The sequence below is a fragment of the Bos taurus genome, chromosome 11 (genome assembly GCF_002263795.3).
Source record: "Bos taurus isolate L1 Dominette 01449 registration number 42190680 breed Hereford chromosome 11, ARS-UCD2.0, whole genome shotgun sequence".
NCBI classification, from domain to species: Eukaryota; Metazoa; Chordata; class Mammalia; order Artiodactyla; family Bovidae; genus Bos; species Bos taurus.
This window is the reverse complement of record NC_037338.1, coordinates 50,277,226-50,297,005: the sequence shown is the minus strand read 5'-3', so window position 1 is coordinate 50,297,005 and position 19,780 is coordinate 50,277,226. Positions and strand designations below refer to the sequence as shown.

The following is a 19,780-nucleotide window of genomic DNA, read 5'->3' as shown; positions in this document are numbered from 1 at the left end:
CCAGGGAAGTCCCAATAGTATTTTTTTTTAATTATAAGTGACACACAGATGGTACATCACTAAACACCTATCTTTATAGCTTCTTTAGATTATCTTCGATCTTCTCTCTTGCTTAGAAATAACAATAGTAATAGTAGCAGTAAAACAAAACTCATTTGGGGTGGAAATTAACACAAATGTCATTCTACAAATTTTGCAAGTCAGTTAGATACAAACAAAGTGAGTTTTTATAACTATAGCTCAACCAGTAAATGGGGCTTCCCTGGTGGCTCAGATAGGCTGCAATGCAGGAAACCCACGTTTGATCCCCGGGCCAGGAAGATCCCTTGGAGGAGGAAATGGCAACCTACTCCAGTATATACTTGCCTGGAGAATTCCATGGACGGAGGAGCCTGGTGGGCTACAGTCCATGGGGTCGCAAAGAGTCATACACAACTGAGCACCTAGCACTTTCAACCAGTAAATAAGAACATTTTCGGAAAAATCATTGTAAATATTAAAAAGAAAAAACAGGCTATACACACTATGAAATTAAATAGCATAAATATATGCCTAGAAAACAAAAGTAGTAAGTCATGGTGCTCTTAAAGCCTAGCAAAATGCTTTCAGTAAATTGTGTTGTATTTCCTTTATAATAGGAAGAGAGCAAGTTAAATTGTTACATAACTAATGACATAGACAGTTGACGTGTTGTTGTTCAGTCATTAAGTAGTGTCCAACTCTTTGCAACCCCATGGACTGCAGCATGCCAGGCTTCTGTGTCCTTCACTATCTCCCAGAGTTTGCTCAAACTCAAGTCCACTGAGTTGGTGATGCCATCCAACCATCTCATCCTGTCATCCCCTTCTCCTCTTGCTCTCAGTCTTTCCTAGCATCAGGGTCTTTTCCAATGAACTGGCTCTTTGCATCAGGTGGCTAAAGTATTGGAGCTTCAGCATCAGTCTTTCCAATGAATATTGAAGTTTGATTTCCTTTAGGGTTGACTGGTTTGATCTCCTTGCAGTCCAATTCCATGAAATCATGCATAATTGACATATAGTCTTTTTTTAATCTGTAGAATAATATCTTAATGTTCTCAAAGGAATACATTTCTCTTGTTGTCACATTCCTTTATTGCAATGCTATTAACTTACCATTTGTGTCTTTTAGACCTGACTGGCCAACAGCAAAGCAACTTCTTGGTGACTCTAACTTCCTAAGAAGACTTTTAGAATATGATAAGGAAAATATTAAGCCTCAAATCTTGGCAAAACTTCAAAAATATATTAATAATCCTGATTTTGTGCCTGAAAAAGTTGAGAAAGTGTCCAAAGCCTGTAAATCCATGTGCATGTGGGTAAGAGCCATGGATTTGTATTCCCGAGTTGTCAAAGAAGTCGAGCCAAAGAGACAGAAACTCCGTGCTGCACAGGTATATTGTCTGTGTTGTGATATCTTATAGAATCAATGACCATGATCATCATTCAAGCTTCTTTTGTGGTGCCACTGAGACCCTATGCCATACAGACAGTAACCATGCTCTTGAAGATTATTTTTCGTTTTCACAAAAGTGTTAGTTGCTCAGTCGTGTCTGACTCTTTGTGATCTCATGGACTCTAGCCCACCAGGCTCCCCTGTCCATGGAATTCTCCAGGCAAGAATACTGGAGTAGGTCGCCATTCCCTTCTTTAGGGGATCTTCTCAACTAAGCAGTTGAACCTGGGCTCCTGCATTGCAGGCAGATTCTTTACTATCTGAGCCATCAGGGAAGCCCAGAATAGCTAGTAGAGATTGTTATTTCATGTTCCCAATGCTGTGGGCCCAGTTTGATCCCTGATTAGGGAACCAGATCTCACATGCTGCAATTGAGAGTTTATATGCCGCAACTAAAGATCCCACATGCCACAACTATGACCCAGCATAGCCAAATAAATAAGTAAACATTTAAAAAAAAAAAGATTCAAACATGAACAAGTGTGGCTGTGTTTCAATATAACTTTATTTATGGTCATTGAAATTCAAATTTCATACAATTATCATGTGTTATGAAATATTATCCCTTTGATTTTTTTTCCCCTAACCATTTAAAACTGTAACCACACAAAAATAGGTAGCAGGCTGGATTTGGCCTGCAAGCCATAGTTGCAGACCTCTGCTCTAGAGAACTAGTTAGGAAAGATTAGTTTTCACTATTGCATGAATATTTCATTTGTTTTATCATTTTTTAAATACTTATTTATTTTTAGCTGTACTGAGTCATCACTGCTGTTCAGGCCTTTTCTCTAGCTGTGGTGAGCAGGGTCTACTCTCTCGGTGCACAGGCTTCTCACTGCAGTGGCTTCTCTTGTTGTGAAGCATGGGCTCTAGGGCTCGTGGTGCTCAGTAGTCGCAGCACATGGGCTCAGTAGTTGCAGCTCCTTGGCTCCAGAGTTACAGGGAAGCCCTGTCTTATCATTTAAAGTTAATAGTTCATTATAGTAACTAACTCACCTCCAAATGCTTAGTATATCTGTTTTGCTAATCTTTCTATGATTCACTGGGCTTTGTTTTGTTCTGTTTGGTCCTCCTCTTATATTTTATTCTATTTTATACTTGGTTTAATTTTGTATATCATATCAAAATCTTTTAGAAGAAAATCTTTTGGGGAGAAAGAGAAAGTAAATCTGATTTTTTAAAAATAGCCCATTATAAATCGGCAAATTCAACCCTCTTTGGAGCTTATTCTTAAAACATTTACTTGATTTTATTAGGCTGAACTTGATATCACTATGGCTACTTTGAAAGAAAAGCAAGCATTACTAAGACAAGTGGAAGAACAAATACAAGCCTTACAAGATGAATACGACAAAGGTGTGAATGAGAAAGAAAGTCTGGGTAAGTAACTCATCAAATTTGTGTTGGTTAGGAAATGCCAGATTTTCCAAAGGAGACAGTGTTTTCAGGCAGTCAGATCTCAGCTTCCATCCAACATATGGCCATATTTGCATTAGATGGATAGTCTTAACCTTCAAGTATAACATTAGAAGAACTGAGTATATTGTATGTATTCACCTTCTATGTCTGAATAAGACAGAGCAGCACGTGAATTGGATCCAGAAAATAAATACTACAGGGGCAAAAAGAGAGCTCTGTCTTCAGGCAGAAGAAAGGAGTATCAAAAAGGAGCTCTCTGTCACAGATGTGAAGAACAAACATATGGATACCAAATGGGAACAGGGAAGGATGAATTGAAAAGTTGGGATTGACATATACATGCTGTTGATACTATATATAAATTCATATCAGACTCTTTGGGACACCGTTGACTATAGCCCACTGGACTCCTCTGTCTATGGAATTCTTCAGGCAAGAATACTGGAGGGGGTTGCCATTTCCTTCTGCAGAGGATCTTCCTGACCCAGGGATCCAACCCAGGTCGTTTGCATTGCAGGCAGATTCTTTACTGTCTGAGCCACCAGGGAAGCCCCCATAAAATAGATTACTAAGGAGAACCTACTGTATAGCACAGGGAACTCTACTCAGTACTCTGTGGTGATCTAAAAGGGAAGGCGATCCAAAAAGGATCGCCTTCCCTTTTATATATAAAAAATATAAATATATTTATTTATACATTTATAAAATTATAAATGTATAAATATATAAATATATTTTTATATATGGCTGATTCACTCTGTGGTACAGCAGAAACCGACATAGCTGTGTAAAGCAACTAGACTCCAATTTAAAATTAATTAATTTAAAATAAAGTGAAAGGAACTCTCTGCATAGGCGATTCAAAGAACTTGGACTTGGCTTTGAAGTGAGAACTTGGGCTAAAGTGGCCTGAGGACCAGAGATGTATTGACATCATTAACCAAATAATGGTCATTCTGCTATAAGCAGAAGCAGATGAGTAAACTTCTTATACTGTAAGAAAATACTGAATGAAATAACCTGATTTTCTTTCGATTTTCTAGCAAAGACGATGGCACTGACCAAAGCACGTCTGGTACGTGCTGGAAAGCTGACGGCTGCGTTAGGAGACGAGCAAGTCCGATGGGAAGAAAGCATCCAGAAATTCAACGAGGAGATATCGAATATCGTTGGGAATGTGTTCATAGCAGCAGCTTGTGTGGCCTACTACGGGGCCTTCACAGCCCAGTACAGGCAATCGGTGAGCAAACATACTTCCTGTGAGGACTGAGAAGCAGCTGATACTGCTTTAGCAGGATACAGCAGGATGTGTGCGTCGTTTTTCTGGGTTTAGAGGGAGGTTCTCCATGATAGAAACTTAGGTCTACATTCCACTACCCACCACCTCCCCTATTGTTGTTGTTCAGTCACTAAGTCATGTCTGACACTTTGCTACCCCATGAACTGCAGCACACCAGGCTTCCCTGTCCCACACCATCTCCCAGAGTTTGCTCAAACTCATATCCATTTAGTTGGTGATGCCATCCAACCATCTCATCCTCTGTCACCCCCTTCTCCTCCTGCCTTCAATCTTTCCCAGCATCAGGGTCTTTTCCAATGAGTCAGTTCTTCCCATCAAGTGGCCGAAGTATTGGAGCTTCAGCTTCAGCATCAGTCCTTTCATTGGAAATTCAGAGTTGATTTCCTTTAGAATTGACTAGTTTGATCTTGCAGTCCAATGGACTCCCCTGTATCCCTAGGCTTTCCTTAACACAGTCCTTCTTTTCCTCTCATGCCTTAGAAAGTTACTCACAGCTTTGCTTACACAACACAGCAACCTGGGAGAAGAAAAAGAGACAGAGAGTCTCCCACCCCTAGGATCAGAAGTGGCACCAAATTCAGCCAGGATGAAATGTTCTGAACTGGCGAGGCTGCTACACAGGCTCAGCAATGGGCAAGAGCAGGGATTATTTGGAGATATTTGCAAAACACTTTTATGAAACGCCTTTCAAGACATGTTTAGCCCTGACCTTGAGTTCTAAAACCTAGTTGGTGTAAGACTCATAGAGATTATCCAGGACCTCAGGGATCAACTGATTCTAATCAAGCAGGAGGGCCAGGAGTGCTGTTGGGGGAAACTGTTGTGCATGTCTGCACCGTTCATTGAAGAAGGTGAATGCTAATAGCCCTCTGCCTCATCTGCTAATTCCCAGGATCACCCAAGGTCATTGTGGGAACCCCCAACTTCTCCACGTGGTCTCAGACTCTCCCCAGAGTGAAGACTACTATGACAACCCCTGTGTTTTATACTTGAGAAACCTGGGGTCCCAACAGCACATATGACGTGCCCAAAGCCACACCTAGCTAATGGTGTAGTTCTAGCCCCCGGATCTCCTAATTCTTTGTCCACTTCTTATGTCCTGGGCTTGGATTCCAGGATGCCTGTGGAACCTGGTAGGACTTGTTTTGTGAATCCTCATTTACTAAGTGTTCCTGACTCATATACAAGTAAGCTTTTCTCCTTCAACAGCTTATAGAGTATTGGATCCAGGACTGTCAGTCTCTGGAGATCCCAATCAATCCCGACTTCAGTCTCATTAACACTCTCGGCGATCCCTACGAAATACGGCAGTGGAACACAGACGGGCTGCCCCGGGACTTGATATCAACAGAAAATGGCATTCTGGTTACTCAAGGCAGACGGTGGCCTTTGATGATTGATCCCCAAGATCAGGTGTGTAACCAGTGCTTCAGATGAAGAGCAGCCTATTAACTCTGCTTAATATCATTCTATTACAAATTCCAAAAGTAGACTTCAGTGTACTTGTAAGGTCTTGAACGTAAACCTACAAGGCCATCAAGATGTCTTATAGTTCACATCCCTCATTTTATGGAGAAAGTAAAAAGGGAAGAGTCCAAGTGCTCTGCACACTTGATTTTGGTTGGTTTTATTCAGAGAGTTGACCATTTGTTTTCTGTTTTCTATGGGAGCTGAAATTCATTCCTGTATAGTCCTTGTCCCTAAGAGTTCTGAGGAGTCAGAATGAAGTCAGGGTATGATGAATTTGGCGCTAGTGGTAAAGTATCTTCCTGCAATGCAGGAGACCCGTGTTCAATCCCTGGGTCAGAAAGGGAGTGGTTACCCACTCCAGTATTCTTGCCTGGAGAATTCCATGGACAGAGGAGCCTGGTGGGCTACAGTCCTTGGGGTTGCAAGGAGTCGGACACAACTGAGCAACTAACACTTTGATGTGATGAATTTGGGCCAGCTTTCCTGGAATTTACTAAATTCCATTATCTGACTCCTAAGTCCTTGGATCAGTTGTTCTAAATGGCTGTTGTTTCATCGCTAAATCGTGTCTGACTCTTTGCAACCCAATGAACTGCAGCACTCCAGGCTTCCCCTGTCCTTCACTATCTCCTGGAGCTTGCTCAGATTCATGTCCATTGAGTCAGTGGTGCTATCTAACCATCTCATCATGTTCTAAATGAGGTTTAGAAAATGGAGTCCATTTGAAAGCAAGGGAGACAATCTTGAACACCTTGTATGAGCTTTATTTTCATAGATGGCTCTTGAAAACCTTGTGTGAACTTTTTTTTTTAATCTAGATGGAAAAAGGAAAAAAAAAAAACAAACAAACCTTTATTTGTCCCAAGTTTGAACAACAACAAAAAAGAATCCCAAACATTAGAATTAAAAAGTGTTTTTATTTGCAAGGGGAGTGATTTTTCTTTTATTTTACATTTTTTTTAAATCAGGGTATAATTGACTTACAATGTTGTATTAGTTTCCAGTGGGAATCTGTTATACATTCACTCTTTTTTAAGATTCTTTTCCCATATAGGCCATTGCAGAGTACTGAGTAGAGTTCCCCATGCTATACAGTAGGTCCTTATGAGCGACTTCACTTTGACTTTTCACTTTCATGCATTGGAGAAGGAAATGGCAACCCACTCCAGTGTTCTTGCCTGGAGAATCCCAGGGATGGGGGAGCCTGGTGGGCTGCTGTCTATGGGGTTGCACACAGTCAGACACGACTGAAGTGACTCAGCAGCAGCAGCAGCAGCAGTATGTATATGTCAATCCCAATCTTCTGATTTATCCTTCCCCTACTTACTCTCTTGGAGAAGTAAATGGCAATCCACTCCAGTACTCTTGCCTGGAAAATCCCATGGATGGAGGAGCCTAGCAGGCTACTGTCCATGGGGTCGCAAAGAGACACGACTGAGCGACCTTCACTTTCACTTTCACTTACTCTCTGGTAACCATGTTTGCTTTCTAAATCTGTAATTCTATTTCTGTTTTCTAAATAAGTTCATTAGTACCCTTTTGTTTTAGATTCCACTTATAAATGGTATCATATGATGTTTGTCTCTGACTTACTTCACTCAGTATGGCAATCTCTATATTTATCCATGTTGCTGCAAATATCATTATTTTGTTCTTTGTTTGGCTGAATAATATTCCATTGTATAGGTGTACCACATCTTTTTTTCATTCCTCTGTGATGGAAATTTAGTTTGCTTCCATGTCTTGGTGATTGTAAATAGTGCTGCCAAGAACACTGGGATTCATACATTGATATATTTTTGAATTATTGTTTTCTCCAGATAAATGCCCAGGAGTGGGATTGCTGGATCATATGAGAACTCTATTTTTAGTTTTTTAAGAAATCTCCATACTGTTCTCCATAGTGGCTGCACCAGCTTACATTCCTACTACCAATGTAGGAGGGTTCCCTTTTATCCACACCCTCTCCAGCATTTATTGTTTGTAGATTTTTTTGATGATAGCCATTCTGAAGTGTATGAAATGATACCTCATTGTAGTTTTGATTCTGCTGCTGCTGCTAAGTCGCTTCAGTCGTAGCCAACTCTGTGCAACCCCATAGACGGCAGCCCACCAGGCTCCCCCATCCCTGGGATTCTCCAGGCAAGAACACTGGAGTGGGTTGCCATTTCCTTCTCCAATGCATGAAAGTGAAAAGTGAAAGTGAAGTTGCTCAGTCGTGTCTGACTCTTACCAACCCATGGACTGTAGCCCACCAGGCTCCTCCATCCATGGGCTTTTCCAAGCAAGAGTACTGGAATGGGGTGCCATTGCCTTTTCCGAGTTTTGATTCTCATTTCTCTAATAATTAACAATATTGAGAATCTTTTCATGTGTATTTTTATCTATTTGTATGTCTTCTTTGGAGAAATGCTATATCTTCCACCCATATTTTGATTGGGGTGTTTGGTTTTTTTCTTGATACTGAGCTGCACCTGCTGTTTATATATTTTGGAGATTAATTCCTTGTTGGTTGCTTCATCTGCAAATATTTTCTTCCATTCTGAGGGTTGTCTTTTCATTTCGTTTAATGAATGAAAACATTAAACAAAATATTTCCTTTGCTGTGTAAAATCTTTCAAACTTGTTTCTAGATTGAACATAGTTTCTAAACTTTAAAAACTTTCACATTTTTACAAACTGAAATGTCCTACTCTGTGCTTTCTCATACAGGCAAACCGCTGGATAAGAAACAAAGAAAGCAAAAATGGGTTAAAGATCATTAAGCTCACAGATAGTAATTTCTTACGCACACTTGAAAATTCGATCCGACTTGGTTTACCCGTCTTACTCGAAGAGGTTTGCTTTTTCACTTTTTCTTTTCCTTGTGTTAGTTTCCAACCTTCAGACCATATCTGAAATCCTCTACAGGCAATGCCTACATTATGACAAAGACATCAGTCAGCTCCCTTTTCTAAATGGTCAAACCTATTGCTTTGCTCCTTAAACAATACATTCTCATAATGGTCTGTCACTGAACCAGTTTTTGGAAGACACTGCTTTGGTGTGAAGTGGGATGGTCACTGTCTTCTGACACTGCTGATTCTCAGGCCTCCTGTGACTCTTGATCATTAGCCAGAAATTCAAAGCAGCAACCTCATCAGGGCATGTCTCCTTGAACCAGTGATGTGAAGCCAGTAAAGCACCCCAATAAGTATAAATATTATTTTCCACTTAGACATAAAGTTAGAATTCAATTAAGTGGTATGGTATAAACTTTCACTTTTTAAAAAAAGTATATATATTTTTAAGTCTTTGTGCTTTATTTCTTCAGAATCAAATCACTCCAAGAGTGGATGTTTTTGAAACTGTTCATTCATTCAACACACATTGTTTGAGAATCAATGGCAAATAATACAAAGATGGTTCTTGCCCTTAATAAGTTGACTATCTAGTTGGGGACAGAGACAATAAACAGAGAAAAGAGAGAAAAAAATGAGACAAAGGAGACGAAGAGAATTTGTAGTAGGGACTTCGAAGAGATAAACCCAGTGCAGACATAGCTAATAAGGAGGTAGGGTGGGGAGAGCTGACTACCGTCATGGTTACCAATGGTAACATTTGAGCTGTGACCTATATGAAGAGTTCACCATGAGCACTCAGAAAGATAGGCTTTCCAGGCAAAGAGGACAGCATATACAGCAGCCTTGGACACAAAAGAAACTGGGTAACAATTGTAGTTTATTTCCTTAATTTCCCATACTAGTTGTATAAGAGAAGAATGAGTAAATGAATACTGTGAGCTTAGTCTCAGTGTAACTGTGTCTAGAAGGATCTCTGTAGCCACAGAATGGCGAGAAGCTCAGAACAGACCAAGGACCTGAGGCAGCTTAGCTGCAACCCTGGCCTGGTGCAGCTAATATTAGAAACAGGTACCACTCACTGATGGGCTTCCCCAGTGGCTCAGCAGTAAAGAATCCATCTGCAATGCAGGACATGCAAGAGATGTAGATTTGATCCCCTGGAGGAGATCATGGCAACCCACTCCAGTATTCTTGCCTGGAGAATTCCATGGACAGAGAAGCCTGACAGGCTACAGTCCATGGGGTTGCAAAGAGTCAAACACGACTGAAGCAACTTAACACACACGCATCACTCACTGAATGCTTCCTACACACCGGACTCTGATGTTGGTGTTTTATGTGTATGAACTCTTTAATCCACACTGCACCTTACAAGGTGGTTACTGCTATTATTCCATTTTACCAATGAGGAATCTGAGGCACAGAAATGTGAAGTAAACCATCTGAGCAGCCTTGATTGTATAGAAAATCCACAGCAAGTTACCAGGCTCTCAGTCTGAGCTCCAAAGAGCACAGGAATCCTCCGTGTGTGGCTGTGACCTTGACCAAAATGGGCAAGGTTCTGTAATGGGTCCTAGGCCCCCATTTAAAGTCTGAAGCTACAGGAGAGGGTGAGAGCTCCAAAAATCTTTGGCAGGGAGTCTCTCTTGCTTTCTGTGAGTTGGTGTCACTCAGATTATACACCTAACTGCTTTCTACATTTGTGGAGTGGTATTTTCAAACTTTGCCTCCACCCATTCATGGGTGTGAAATAGAGTTAACCAATCTCAATCACTATCTTTTAATGAAATAGATTTTTATGTATTTTTAATTCATCTGCATTTGTTATGACTTTTAAAGCTGGAATGTGATTTAATCACTACATTCACAAAACTTGCTCTGAGTTACTTTTCAATGGCTTTCCAACATTCCTAGGTAGGCTTATAAATGTGCCACTCTAAAAAAATATTTTTCTTTGGAAAACAAGCCCTATAGGTATTTATTTCCATTAAGTTGGTTCAGTTTAACATACTAATTTCTAGAGGCTTGGCACATGCAGTTGATCACTACAGGGGATGGGAGGTTTAAAAAGTCGATTCCAGAAGATGAAATTCACTTTAACAAGTTGTCATTGTTCTTGTTTAATTGCTCAGTCCTGTTTTGTGATCCCTTGGACTATAGCCCCCCCAGTCTCCTCTGTCCATGGGATTTCCTAGGCAAGAATACTGGAGTGGGTTGCCATTTCCTTCTGCAGGGGATCTTCCTGACCCACTGATTGAACCTGAGTCTATTCATAGAATAGACTTTAAAAAGCACAAAACTGGGGACTTCCCTGGTGGTCCAGTGGCTAAGACTCTATGCTCCCAGTGTAGGGGACCTGGGCTCAATCCCTGGTTGGGGAACTAGATCCCATATGCTGCAACTAAAAAAAGAAGATTGTATGTACTACAACTAAGACCCAGTGCAGCCAAATAAATAAATATTTTTTAAAAAATTAAACATAGTAAAAAGCACAAAATTGTATTGTGGGTGGTAAGGGAAACTTTTATCTCATAAACTTTTGTTTTAAGAAATTGCATGCTCAGGTACCACATCGCAATTTAAAATAGATTTGTTAGCTATTGTTGTTGTTTAGTCTCTAAGTCATGTCCAATTCTTTGTGACCCCATGGACTGTAGCCCCCCAGGCTCCTCTGTCCATGGGATTTCCCAGGCAAGAATACTGGAGTGGGTTGTCATTCCCTTCTCCAGGGGATCTCCCTGACTCAGGGATTAAACCCAAGTCTCCCGCATTGCAGGCAGATTCTCTACCACCTGAGCCACCAGAGAAGTCCAGGTCTGGTTAGCTATAAATTACATCAAATTTTGGCAGCTCCCAAGCCCCCATCACATACAAGCTGATATAAAGATGTTTATCATGGGGGTTGTTGGCAATGTCTACATGTCCATGTTCTTACCACAATCAGATTTGCTTTGAGGGGGGTACAAATTACTGTCACGTAGAGTAGAGATCTACAAACTTTCTGTGAAAAGCCAGATATTTGGGTTTTTTCAGGTCACATACTGTATTCTTGCCTGGAGAATCCCTTGGACAGAGGAGGCTGGTGGGCTGTGGTCCAATGGATCACACAGAGTCAGACATGACTAAAGCAACTTAGCATGCGCAGTCTGTCTACAAACATTCTCTGAACAAATACTCTTCTTTGTTTTGTTTACTTTGAGGGTTTTGTTTATTTGCTTTACAATCCTTTAAAAAGGTAAGAACCATTCTTAGCTCAAGAGCTATACAAAAACAGGCCCCATTGGCCAGATTCGGCCTGCAGGATGGAGTTTGCCTGTTCCTGACCTAGAAAAACCATGAAGGTGAACAGAGTTTCCTTTGTCTGGGGCCTGTTCAAGGACCACCCTATGGATTCTTCTTTCTTAGCTGCTTTCTCTTCTTTCTTAGCTGCTTTCTCTTGGGGATGAATTGTGTATAAATTTAGCCCAAATAAATATATGACCTTCCCATGTTCTTATCTCTAAAGTATTAAGGAAACAAACTCTGGAAAATGTACTCTGTTAGAGGGAGTGAGTGGAGTTTAAGAAATATCCATAAAAGCATTGAAAATTTGCCTGTTCAGAGTAAAGTTTGAATAAGAAATTTGAAAAAGTTGCTGTCATGCATTTAATGCCTTTTGAAAATATATTTTTTAATGTTTTAACGTTTAAGCTTAGAGAGACCCTGGATCCAGCTCTGGAACCCATCCTATTGAAACAGACTTTCGTCAGTGGCGGACGACTGCTGATTCGCCTTGGAGACTCGGACATTGATTATGATAAAAACTTCAGGTTCTACATGACGACCAAACTGCCAAACCCCCACTACCTGCCTGAGGTACAAGCCACAGGCCTGGAACCCCCAGCCTGAGAGGATTTTGCTGGTGTGATGGGTCTCCCCTTGCTGAAACGAATGACTCCTCCTAACGCCTCTTCCCCTCTGTCACTCCCTCCTCCCACCATCTTCTACTCGCTTCTCTTCAGAGTCCTGACTGATTCCAGTCACCCTTCTCCTCACCTTCTGATTGGGACTCAAATCCCTCCCAGTGCTGGGTCCCCTGTCTCACTTCCCTGTGCTCCTTTTCTGCTCTCCAGTCATTCTAATGAATCATCTAATTCTAATGAATTCTAATCATCTAATCATTCTTCAAGAAAATTAGAGATACCAAGGGAACATTTCATGCAAAGATGGGCTCGATAAAGGACAGAAATGGTAGGGACCTAACAGAAGCAGAAGATATTAAGAAGAGGTGGCAAGAATACACAGTAGAACTATACAAAAAAGATCTTCACAATGCAGATAATCACGATGGTGTGATCACTCACTGAGAGCCAAACATCCTGGAATACGAAGTCAAGTGGGCCTTAGGAAGCATCACTACAAACAAAGCTAGTGGAGGTGATGGAATTACAGTTGAGCTATTCAAATGCTGAAAGATGATTCTGTGAAAGTGCTGCACTCAATATGCCAGCAAATTTGGAAAACTCAGCAGTGGCCACAGGACTGGAAAAGGTCAGTTTCATTCCAATCCTAAAGAAAGGCAATGCCAAAGAATGCTCAAATGACCACATAATTGCACTCATCTTACATGCTAGCAAAGTAATGCTCAAAATTCTCCAAGCCAGGCTTCAAAAAGTATGTGAACCGTGAACTTCCAGATGTTCAAGCTGGATTTAGAAAAGGCAGAGGAACCAGAGATCAAATTGCCAACATCTGTTGGATCATTGAAAAAGCAAGAGAGTTCCAGACAAACATCTACTTCTGCTTTGTTGACTATGCCAAAGCCTTTGACTGTGTGGATCACAACAAACTGGAAAATTCTTCAAGAGATGGGAATACCAGACCACCTGACCTGCCTCCTGAGACATCTGTATGCAGGTCAGGAAGCAACAGTTAGAACTGGACATGGGACAACAGACTGGTTCCAAATAGGAAAAGGAGTACGTCAAGGCTGTATATTGTCACCCTGCTTATTTAATTTCTATTCAGAGTACATCATGAGAAACGCTGAGCTGGAAGAAGCACAAGCTGGAATCAAGATTGCGGGGAGAAATATCAATAACCTCAGATATGCAGATGACACCACCCTTATGACAGAAAGTGAAGAAGAACTAAAGAGCCTCTTGATGAAAGTGAAAGAGGAGAGTGAAAAAGTTGGCTTAAAGCTCAACATTCAGAAAACTAAGATCATAGCATCTGGTCCCATCACTTCATGGCAAATAGATGGGGAAGCAATGGAAAGAGTGATACACTTTATTTTGGGGGGCTCCAAAATCACTGCAGATGGTGACTGCAGCTGTGAAATTAAAAGATGCTTGCTCCTTGGAGGGAAGGTTATGACCAATCTAGAGAGTATATTAAAAAGCAGAGACATTACTTTGCCAACAAAGGTCCATCTAGTCAAAGCTATGGTTTTTCCAGTAGTCACGTATGGATGTGAGAGTTGGACTGTAAAGAGAGCCAAGGGCCTAAGAATTGATGCTTTGAACTGTGGTGTTGGAGATGACTCTTGAGAGTCCCTTAGACTGCAAGGAAATCCAACCAGTCCATCCTAAAGGAAATCAGTCCTAAATATTCATTGGAAGGACTGATGCTGAAGCTGAAACACCAATACTTTGGCCACCTGATGTAAAGAACTGACTCATTTGAAAAGATCCTGATGCTGGGAAAGATTGAAGCGGGAGGAGAAGGGGTCGACAGAAGATAAGATGGCTGGATGGCATCACCACCTCAATGGACATGAATTTGAGTAAACTTCGAGAGTTGGTGATAGACAGGGAGGCCTGGTGTGCTGCAGTCCATGGGGCCACAAAGAGTCCGACGCGACTGAGCGACTGAATTCAACTGAACTGAATCATTCTTCTCTCTCCTCGGAACCAAGGCCATTTGTCCCCTCTTATTGTGGCTGAGAAATGACTCAGAGCCTAAGACAGCCTCCAGGGGTTGGGGGGGATCTGTCAGTGTCTGTGTGTGCTGGAGCCCACCCGGCAGACAGCCTCAGATGAGAAAATGGCCTGCTTAAGAACTCTGGTGACCGATGACATTAAAGGGTCATGATTCTAATGTTTGAAGTCTGTACTCAGAGCTCTAGGGGAGGGGCATCTTGTCCCCTTCCTCGTACTCTCAGACTATTGAGGGGAGCTGTGTGAGCCCCACATCCATCCACAAGTCTCTGAACCACAGTAAGATCCAGAAGATTCCCTCCTCTTGTGCTGCAGAGACAGAGGCAGTTGTAACAGAAAAGAAGACAGCTGGGATTCCTCTCCTTCCCCGAAGGGAGCTCTGCGGAGCAGCTCCACCTACCCACCTACCCATCCCCACTTCCCTCCTCCACCCCCTCACAGCCTGGGGCTGCCTCTGCTCCAGGCACAGCCACTAACTCTGTAGGATCTTCCCAGCCCCACAGGTCCCCACTCCTTCTCTAATGGTGTCCAAGGAGTGAGAGAAAGGAATTTTCCTCAGAACTTCACTCCTGTAAAACTCCCACTAAAAGTCATCTTGGAACATACCATTCCAAAAAGTATCATTTTAATTACTGAATCCTGAAAGCTGCCTGTCTTCCCTGGATGTATTCAGGTTGAATGAAATTGACACCCTTCTTGCATAAAATGAGGGAAATGCTCTTAAAAGCCTAGGTCAGGGTTTTGCTTGTCAGCCTCAAGGGGTTTAAATGTGAAGCCGCTGCCAGAGCTCACTTCTCAAGGGCCCTTTTAGATTTAAGGAAGCTCAGTTGGCAATGGCACCCCACTCCAGTACTCTTGCCTGGAAAATCCCATGGACGGAGGAGCCTGGTGGGCTGCAGTCCTTGGGGTTGCTAAGAGTCAGACATGGCTGAGCGACTTCACTTTCACTTTTCACTTTCATGCATTGGAGAAGGAAATGGCAACCCACTCCAGTGTTCTTGCCTGGAGAACCCCAGGGACGGGGGAGCCAGGAGGACTGCTGTCTCTGGGGTCACACAGAGTCCGACACGACTGAAGCGACTTAGCAGCAGCAGCAGCAGTTGGTAAGAAAGCTCATCCACCTGCAATGCAGGAGACCCTGGTTCAATTCCCGAGTTAGGAAGATCCCCTGGAGAAGGGATAGGCTACCCACTCCAGTATTCTTGGGCTTCCCTGGTGGCTCAGACAGTAAAGAATCTACCTGCGATGCAGGAGACCTGGGTTCAATCCCTGGGTTGGGAAGATCCCCTGGAGGAGGGCAAAGCAACCCACTCCAGTATTCTTGCCTGGAGAATCCCCATGGACAGAGGGGCCTGGCAGGCTGCAGTCCATGAGGCAGCAAAGAGTCGGACACAACTGAGTGACTAAGCACTATTCACGTCCTGATTCACAGCCTTCAGTTTCTCACTTATTTAACTTTTGGGAGAACATCACACACCTCCCCAGTCCGAGCTCTGTGACTACAGGTAGATTATTCCACCTCTTGGATCATGGGTCAATCAGCTAAAGTGGAGATAAAGCTTACTTCAAGGATTTGTCTGTGAAGATTAAATAAGAATAATGTGTGTAGATAAAAAACAAGGTCCTCCTTAGTACATGGAACTGTATTCAATATCCTGTGGCAAACCATAAAATGGGAAAGAACATAAAAAGGAATGTGAATGTTTACATATATGTATATATATAAAACTGAATCACTTGCTGTGCAGCAGAAACTAACACATTTTAAATCAACTATGTGTCAACAAGTGTTTAAAATTTTGTAAGAATGTTTATAAAATAAATGACATTTAAACACTACATGTATGATTTTTGCTGTTGACTTATCCCCTGGTAGCTCAGATGGTAAAGCATCTGACTGCAATGCAGGAGATCTGGGTTCAATCCCTAGGTCAGGAAGATACACTGGAGAAGGAAATGGCTACCCACTCCAGTATTCTTGCCTGGAGAATTTCATGGACAGAGGACCCTGGCTGGCTACAGTCTATGGAGTTGCAAAGAGTCGGACACAACTGAACGAGTTTCCGTATCCAAGTGATGTCAGAATATTATAGCAACAATTTGTCATAAAAATAGTATGATGAGACAAAGTATATAAAACTCTAGTATCAACAGTTTCTTTTTAACACAGGCAAACTATCTGAAAGTCATATAGCTTCTTTTTAAAAAAGGTAAACAATGTGAAAGTCACTATAAGTGATTTTTATTAGCCCATTTAGCCTCACAAATACCCTATGCATTCTTGCTTCCTATTTTCCCAGTTTTTCTTTTTTTAAAAAAAAAACTTTTTGGCTTCACCACATGGCATGTGAGATTTTAGTTCCCTGACCAGGGATCGAACTTGCACCCCCTACACTGGAAGCACTAATCTTTAGCCACAGAACCAGCAGGGAAGTCCCCTATTTTCCCAATTTTTAAGGAACAGGACCTGAAGCTCAGAATGGACTGGCTTGTTCTACATCACATACACACTGACAGGTACAGCTAGAATTTGAGCCTGCTTATTTCTAACCCTTCGCTGGCTCACCTTTCCATAAAATACAATTCTCTAATGGTGGCGTTTGAGGAGCAAGATTGTCACTCACAGCAGTAGAGAAAATTGCATTATAATTTTGTGAGACATGAGACTTCCCTGGTAGTCCAATATCTAAAACTCCACACTCCCAATGCAGGGAGCCTGGGTTTGAGCCCTTATCAGGGAACTAGATCCCATATGCCACAATTATGCCGCGGCTAAAGATTCTACATGCTGCAATGATCAAAGATCTCACGTGCTGCAACTAAAACCCAGTGCAACCAAATAATATAATTAAATAATTTTTTAAAAAAAAGAACTTAGTAAGACTAGGATTTTATTGCTTGCCTTGTGTGGGTAGCAAGTGTGTTCACCATTAGACCTGGAATACATCCAGCTGGGCAATAATGAGCCCTGTTCTAATAAAGAAAGCCGTCCATATATTATTACTCTGAACCAGTTACTCTCTGCTTCTCTTCTAGGTGTGCATCAAAGTTACCATCATCAATTTCACTGTAACCAAATCAGGCCTGGAGGATCAGTTGTTAAGGTAAAAAACAAAGGGCAGGTGGGGAGGGAGTGGTGGGGAGAGCAAAGATTTCCGAATATTTTGTTTAGAAATTTTGACTTAAGAAAAAGATTAGCTTTCAAATAGAGGGATGGGGGCAAAGTGAGGGAAGACATCAGTTTGCATGTTTAGACTAGAGAAGCTAGAGGTATAGCCCCTTTATTCTTTTCTTTTTCTTTTGAGATTTATGTGTTATTTGGTGGACATTCTGAGAGCTTCAAGCCTGGGAGACAGGACTCTCAGATCACTCTGAAGGACTGCTCTGAAGAGGCTAGGAGGGGAGCCAGGATATATAAGAGTTTTTGCAACAAAGTAACCAAAAGATTGCTGTTAATTAAAGAAAACTTCCCTTTAAAAAGGCTTCCTCATGGCTTAGTCAGTAAAGAATCTGCCTGCAATGTAGGAGACCCAGGTTTGATTCCTGGGTCGGGAAGATCCCCTGGAGAAGGAAATGACAATCCACTCCAGTATTCTTGCCTGGAGAATCCCATGGACAGAGGAGCCTGGCGGGCTACAGTCCATGGGTTACAAGAGTCGGACACACCTAAACGACTAAACCACCACCAAAGAAAACTGGATTAATTCAAGTTAAGGAATCTAGTGCTTTTCTATGTACGGGAAGATGCAAGAATCTGGGCTCCCTGAAATCATTCCTTTGATATGCACCTTAGCTATCTTGGCTTCCCTGGTGGCTCAGACGGTAAAGCCTCTGCCTGCAATGCGGGAGACCCATGATGGATTCCTGGGTTGGGAAGATCCCCTGGAGAAGGAAATGGCAATCCACTCCAGCACTCTTGCCTGGAAAATCCCAAGGACAGAGGAGCCTGATAGGCTACAGTCTATGGTGTCGCAAAGAGTCGGACACAACTAAGCAACTTCACTTTTCACTTTCACTTTAGCTATCTGGGGCCAGCATCCTATACTTTCTCATCATGAATAAAGCCCCCTTTTTAGATCCAACCAAGAATTGTTTCAGAGAGGTGGTGGGATTTCATGAGTCTCTCCTCTTAGTAGGAAAAGAATGTTCCAGGCACCATTTTCAGCTTGGGACAAGCAGCCATTAGAAACAGAAATTGAATGATTAGAGGGATGAAGCACTGAGCAGATTTCCCTAAGATGAGCAGAAGCCATGGGAACTGTGGTCAGGTGCAGGTCTCTGAGATCTAAGATAAAGAATTAAAGCGTATATGTCACTGAGGGCACCCAGCAGAAGAGGGGCCTATGCACTAGGATTTGGCTGGTAGCATTAATATTCAGGTAAGTAGTATTCAGGATACAAACAATGAGAAATTCAGAAAGAAAAATAGAACCCTAGAGCCCTGAGAAAGACCTAACTTAGAGATTCACTTTGGCACCAGTGATGTCGTGCGACTCGAGAAGCCTGAGTTGGAAGAACAAAGGATCAAGCTCATCGTGAGGATCAACACTGATAAAAACCAACTGAAAGCTATTGAAGAGAAAATCCTGAAAATGCTCTTCACATCTGAGGGAAATATTCTGGACAATGAAGAACTCATTGACACACTCCAAGATTCAAAGGCAAGTCAAATATTTTTATTATTTATAAACAGTGTGTTACTTCAAAAGATATAACTGCACCCTTTAAGGGTCCTACCAGTTTTTTTATTTTATTTTTAACTTCATGGGGTCTTCATTGCTGTGCATGGGCTTTCCTAGTTTCACGAGTGGGGACTTCTCTCCAGTATCCTATCATCTGTATCTGTAAACTAGTTTCTGTTTGCAAGGCATTGCCTTGAAGACATCCTTCCTATAGAGTAGAGACATTATTGTTGTACAGTAGAAACCAACACAACATTGTAAAGCAATTTTCTTCCAATTAAAAAATAAATTTAAAATTTGTCTTTTTTTAAAAAAGAGTAGAGTCAGGATTGATTGCTCCCGGGCTGCACTTATTGCCACTTCCTGCCTATAGCTCATAGGTCAGCAGTTCCATAGTGATTGCTCATGGTCCCTGCCCTGGACCCTGTGATTTCAAGACAGAGGATTTCCCAACCTAGGGATGTCCACACCTAAAGAAGATGAGAGAGTGGTGAACAGAATAGGGGCAGACACCAATAGGGAAAGGCAGAGAGACTGAAGGAGACAGAGAAGGGAATCTTGGAAACCCGACTGGCCAGAAGGCTCCCTAGAGCCACAAACCCAAAAGACAGAAAACCAAGAGAGCAGCGGGAGAACTTGACAACATCTCTGGCTTACTTAGGATTATGCTGT

General features: G+C 42.0%; 1 protein-coding gene across 1 annotated transcript in view; it reads left to right on the top strand.

Annotated features, from left to right (window-relative positions):
- Positions 1-19,780, top strand: part of DNAH6 (dynein axonemal heavy chain 6) — a 282,338-nt gene that overhangs the window by 189,368 nt on the left and 73,190 nt on the right. The window contains exons 52-59 of the mRNA XM_024999429.2: positions 1,150-1,411; positions 2,730-2,853; positions 3,936-4,132; positions 5,402-5,605; positions 8,375-8,500; positions 12,196-12,360; positions 17,463-17,530; positions 18,907-19,087. Coding sequence (XP_024855197.1) covers positions 1,150-1,411; positions 2,730-2,853; positions 3,936-4,132; positions 5,402-5,605; positions 8,375-8,500; positions 12,196-12,360; positions 17,463-17,530; positions 18,907-19,087 — 1,327 coding nt within the window. The remainder of the gene's footprint in view (positions 1-1,149; positions 1,412-2,729; positions 2,854-3,935; positions 4,133-5,401; positions 5,606-8,374; positions 8,501-12,195; positions 12,361-17,462; positions 17,531-18,906; positions 19,088-19,780) is intronic.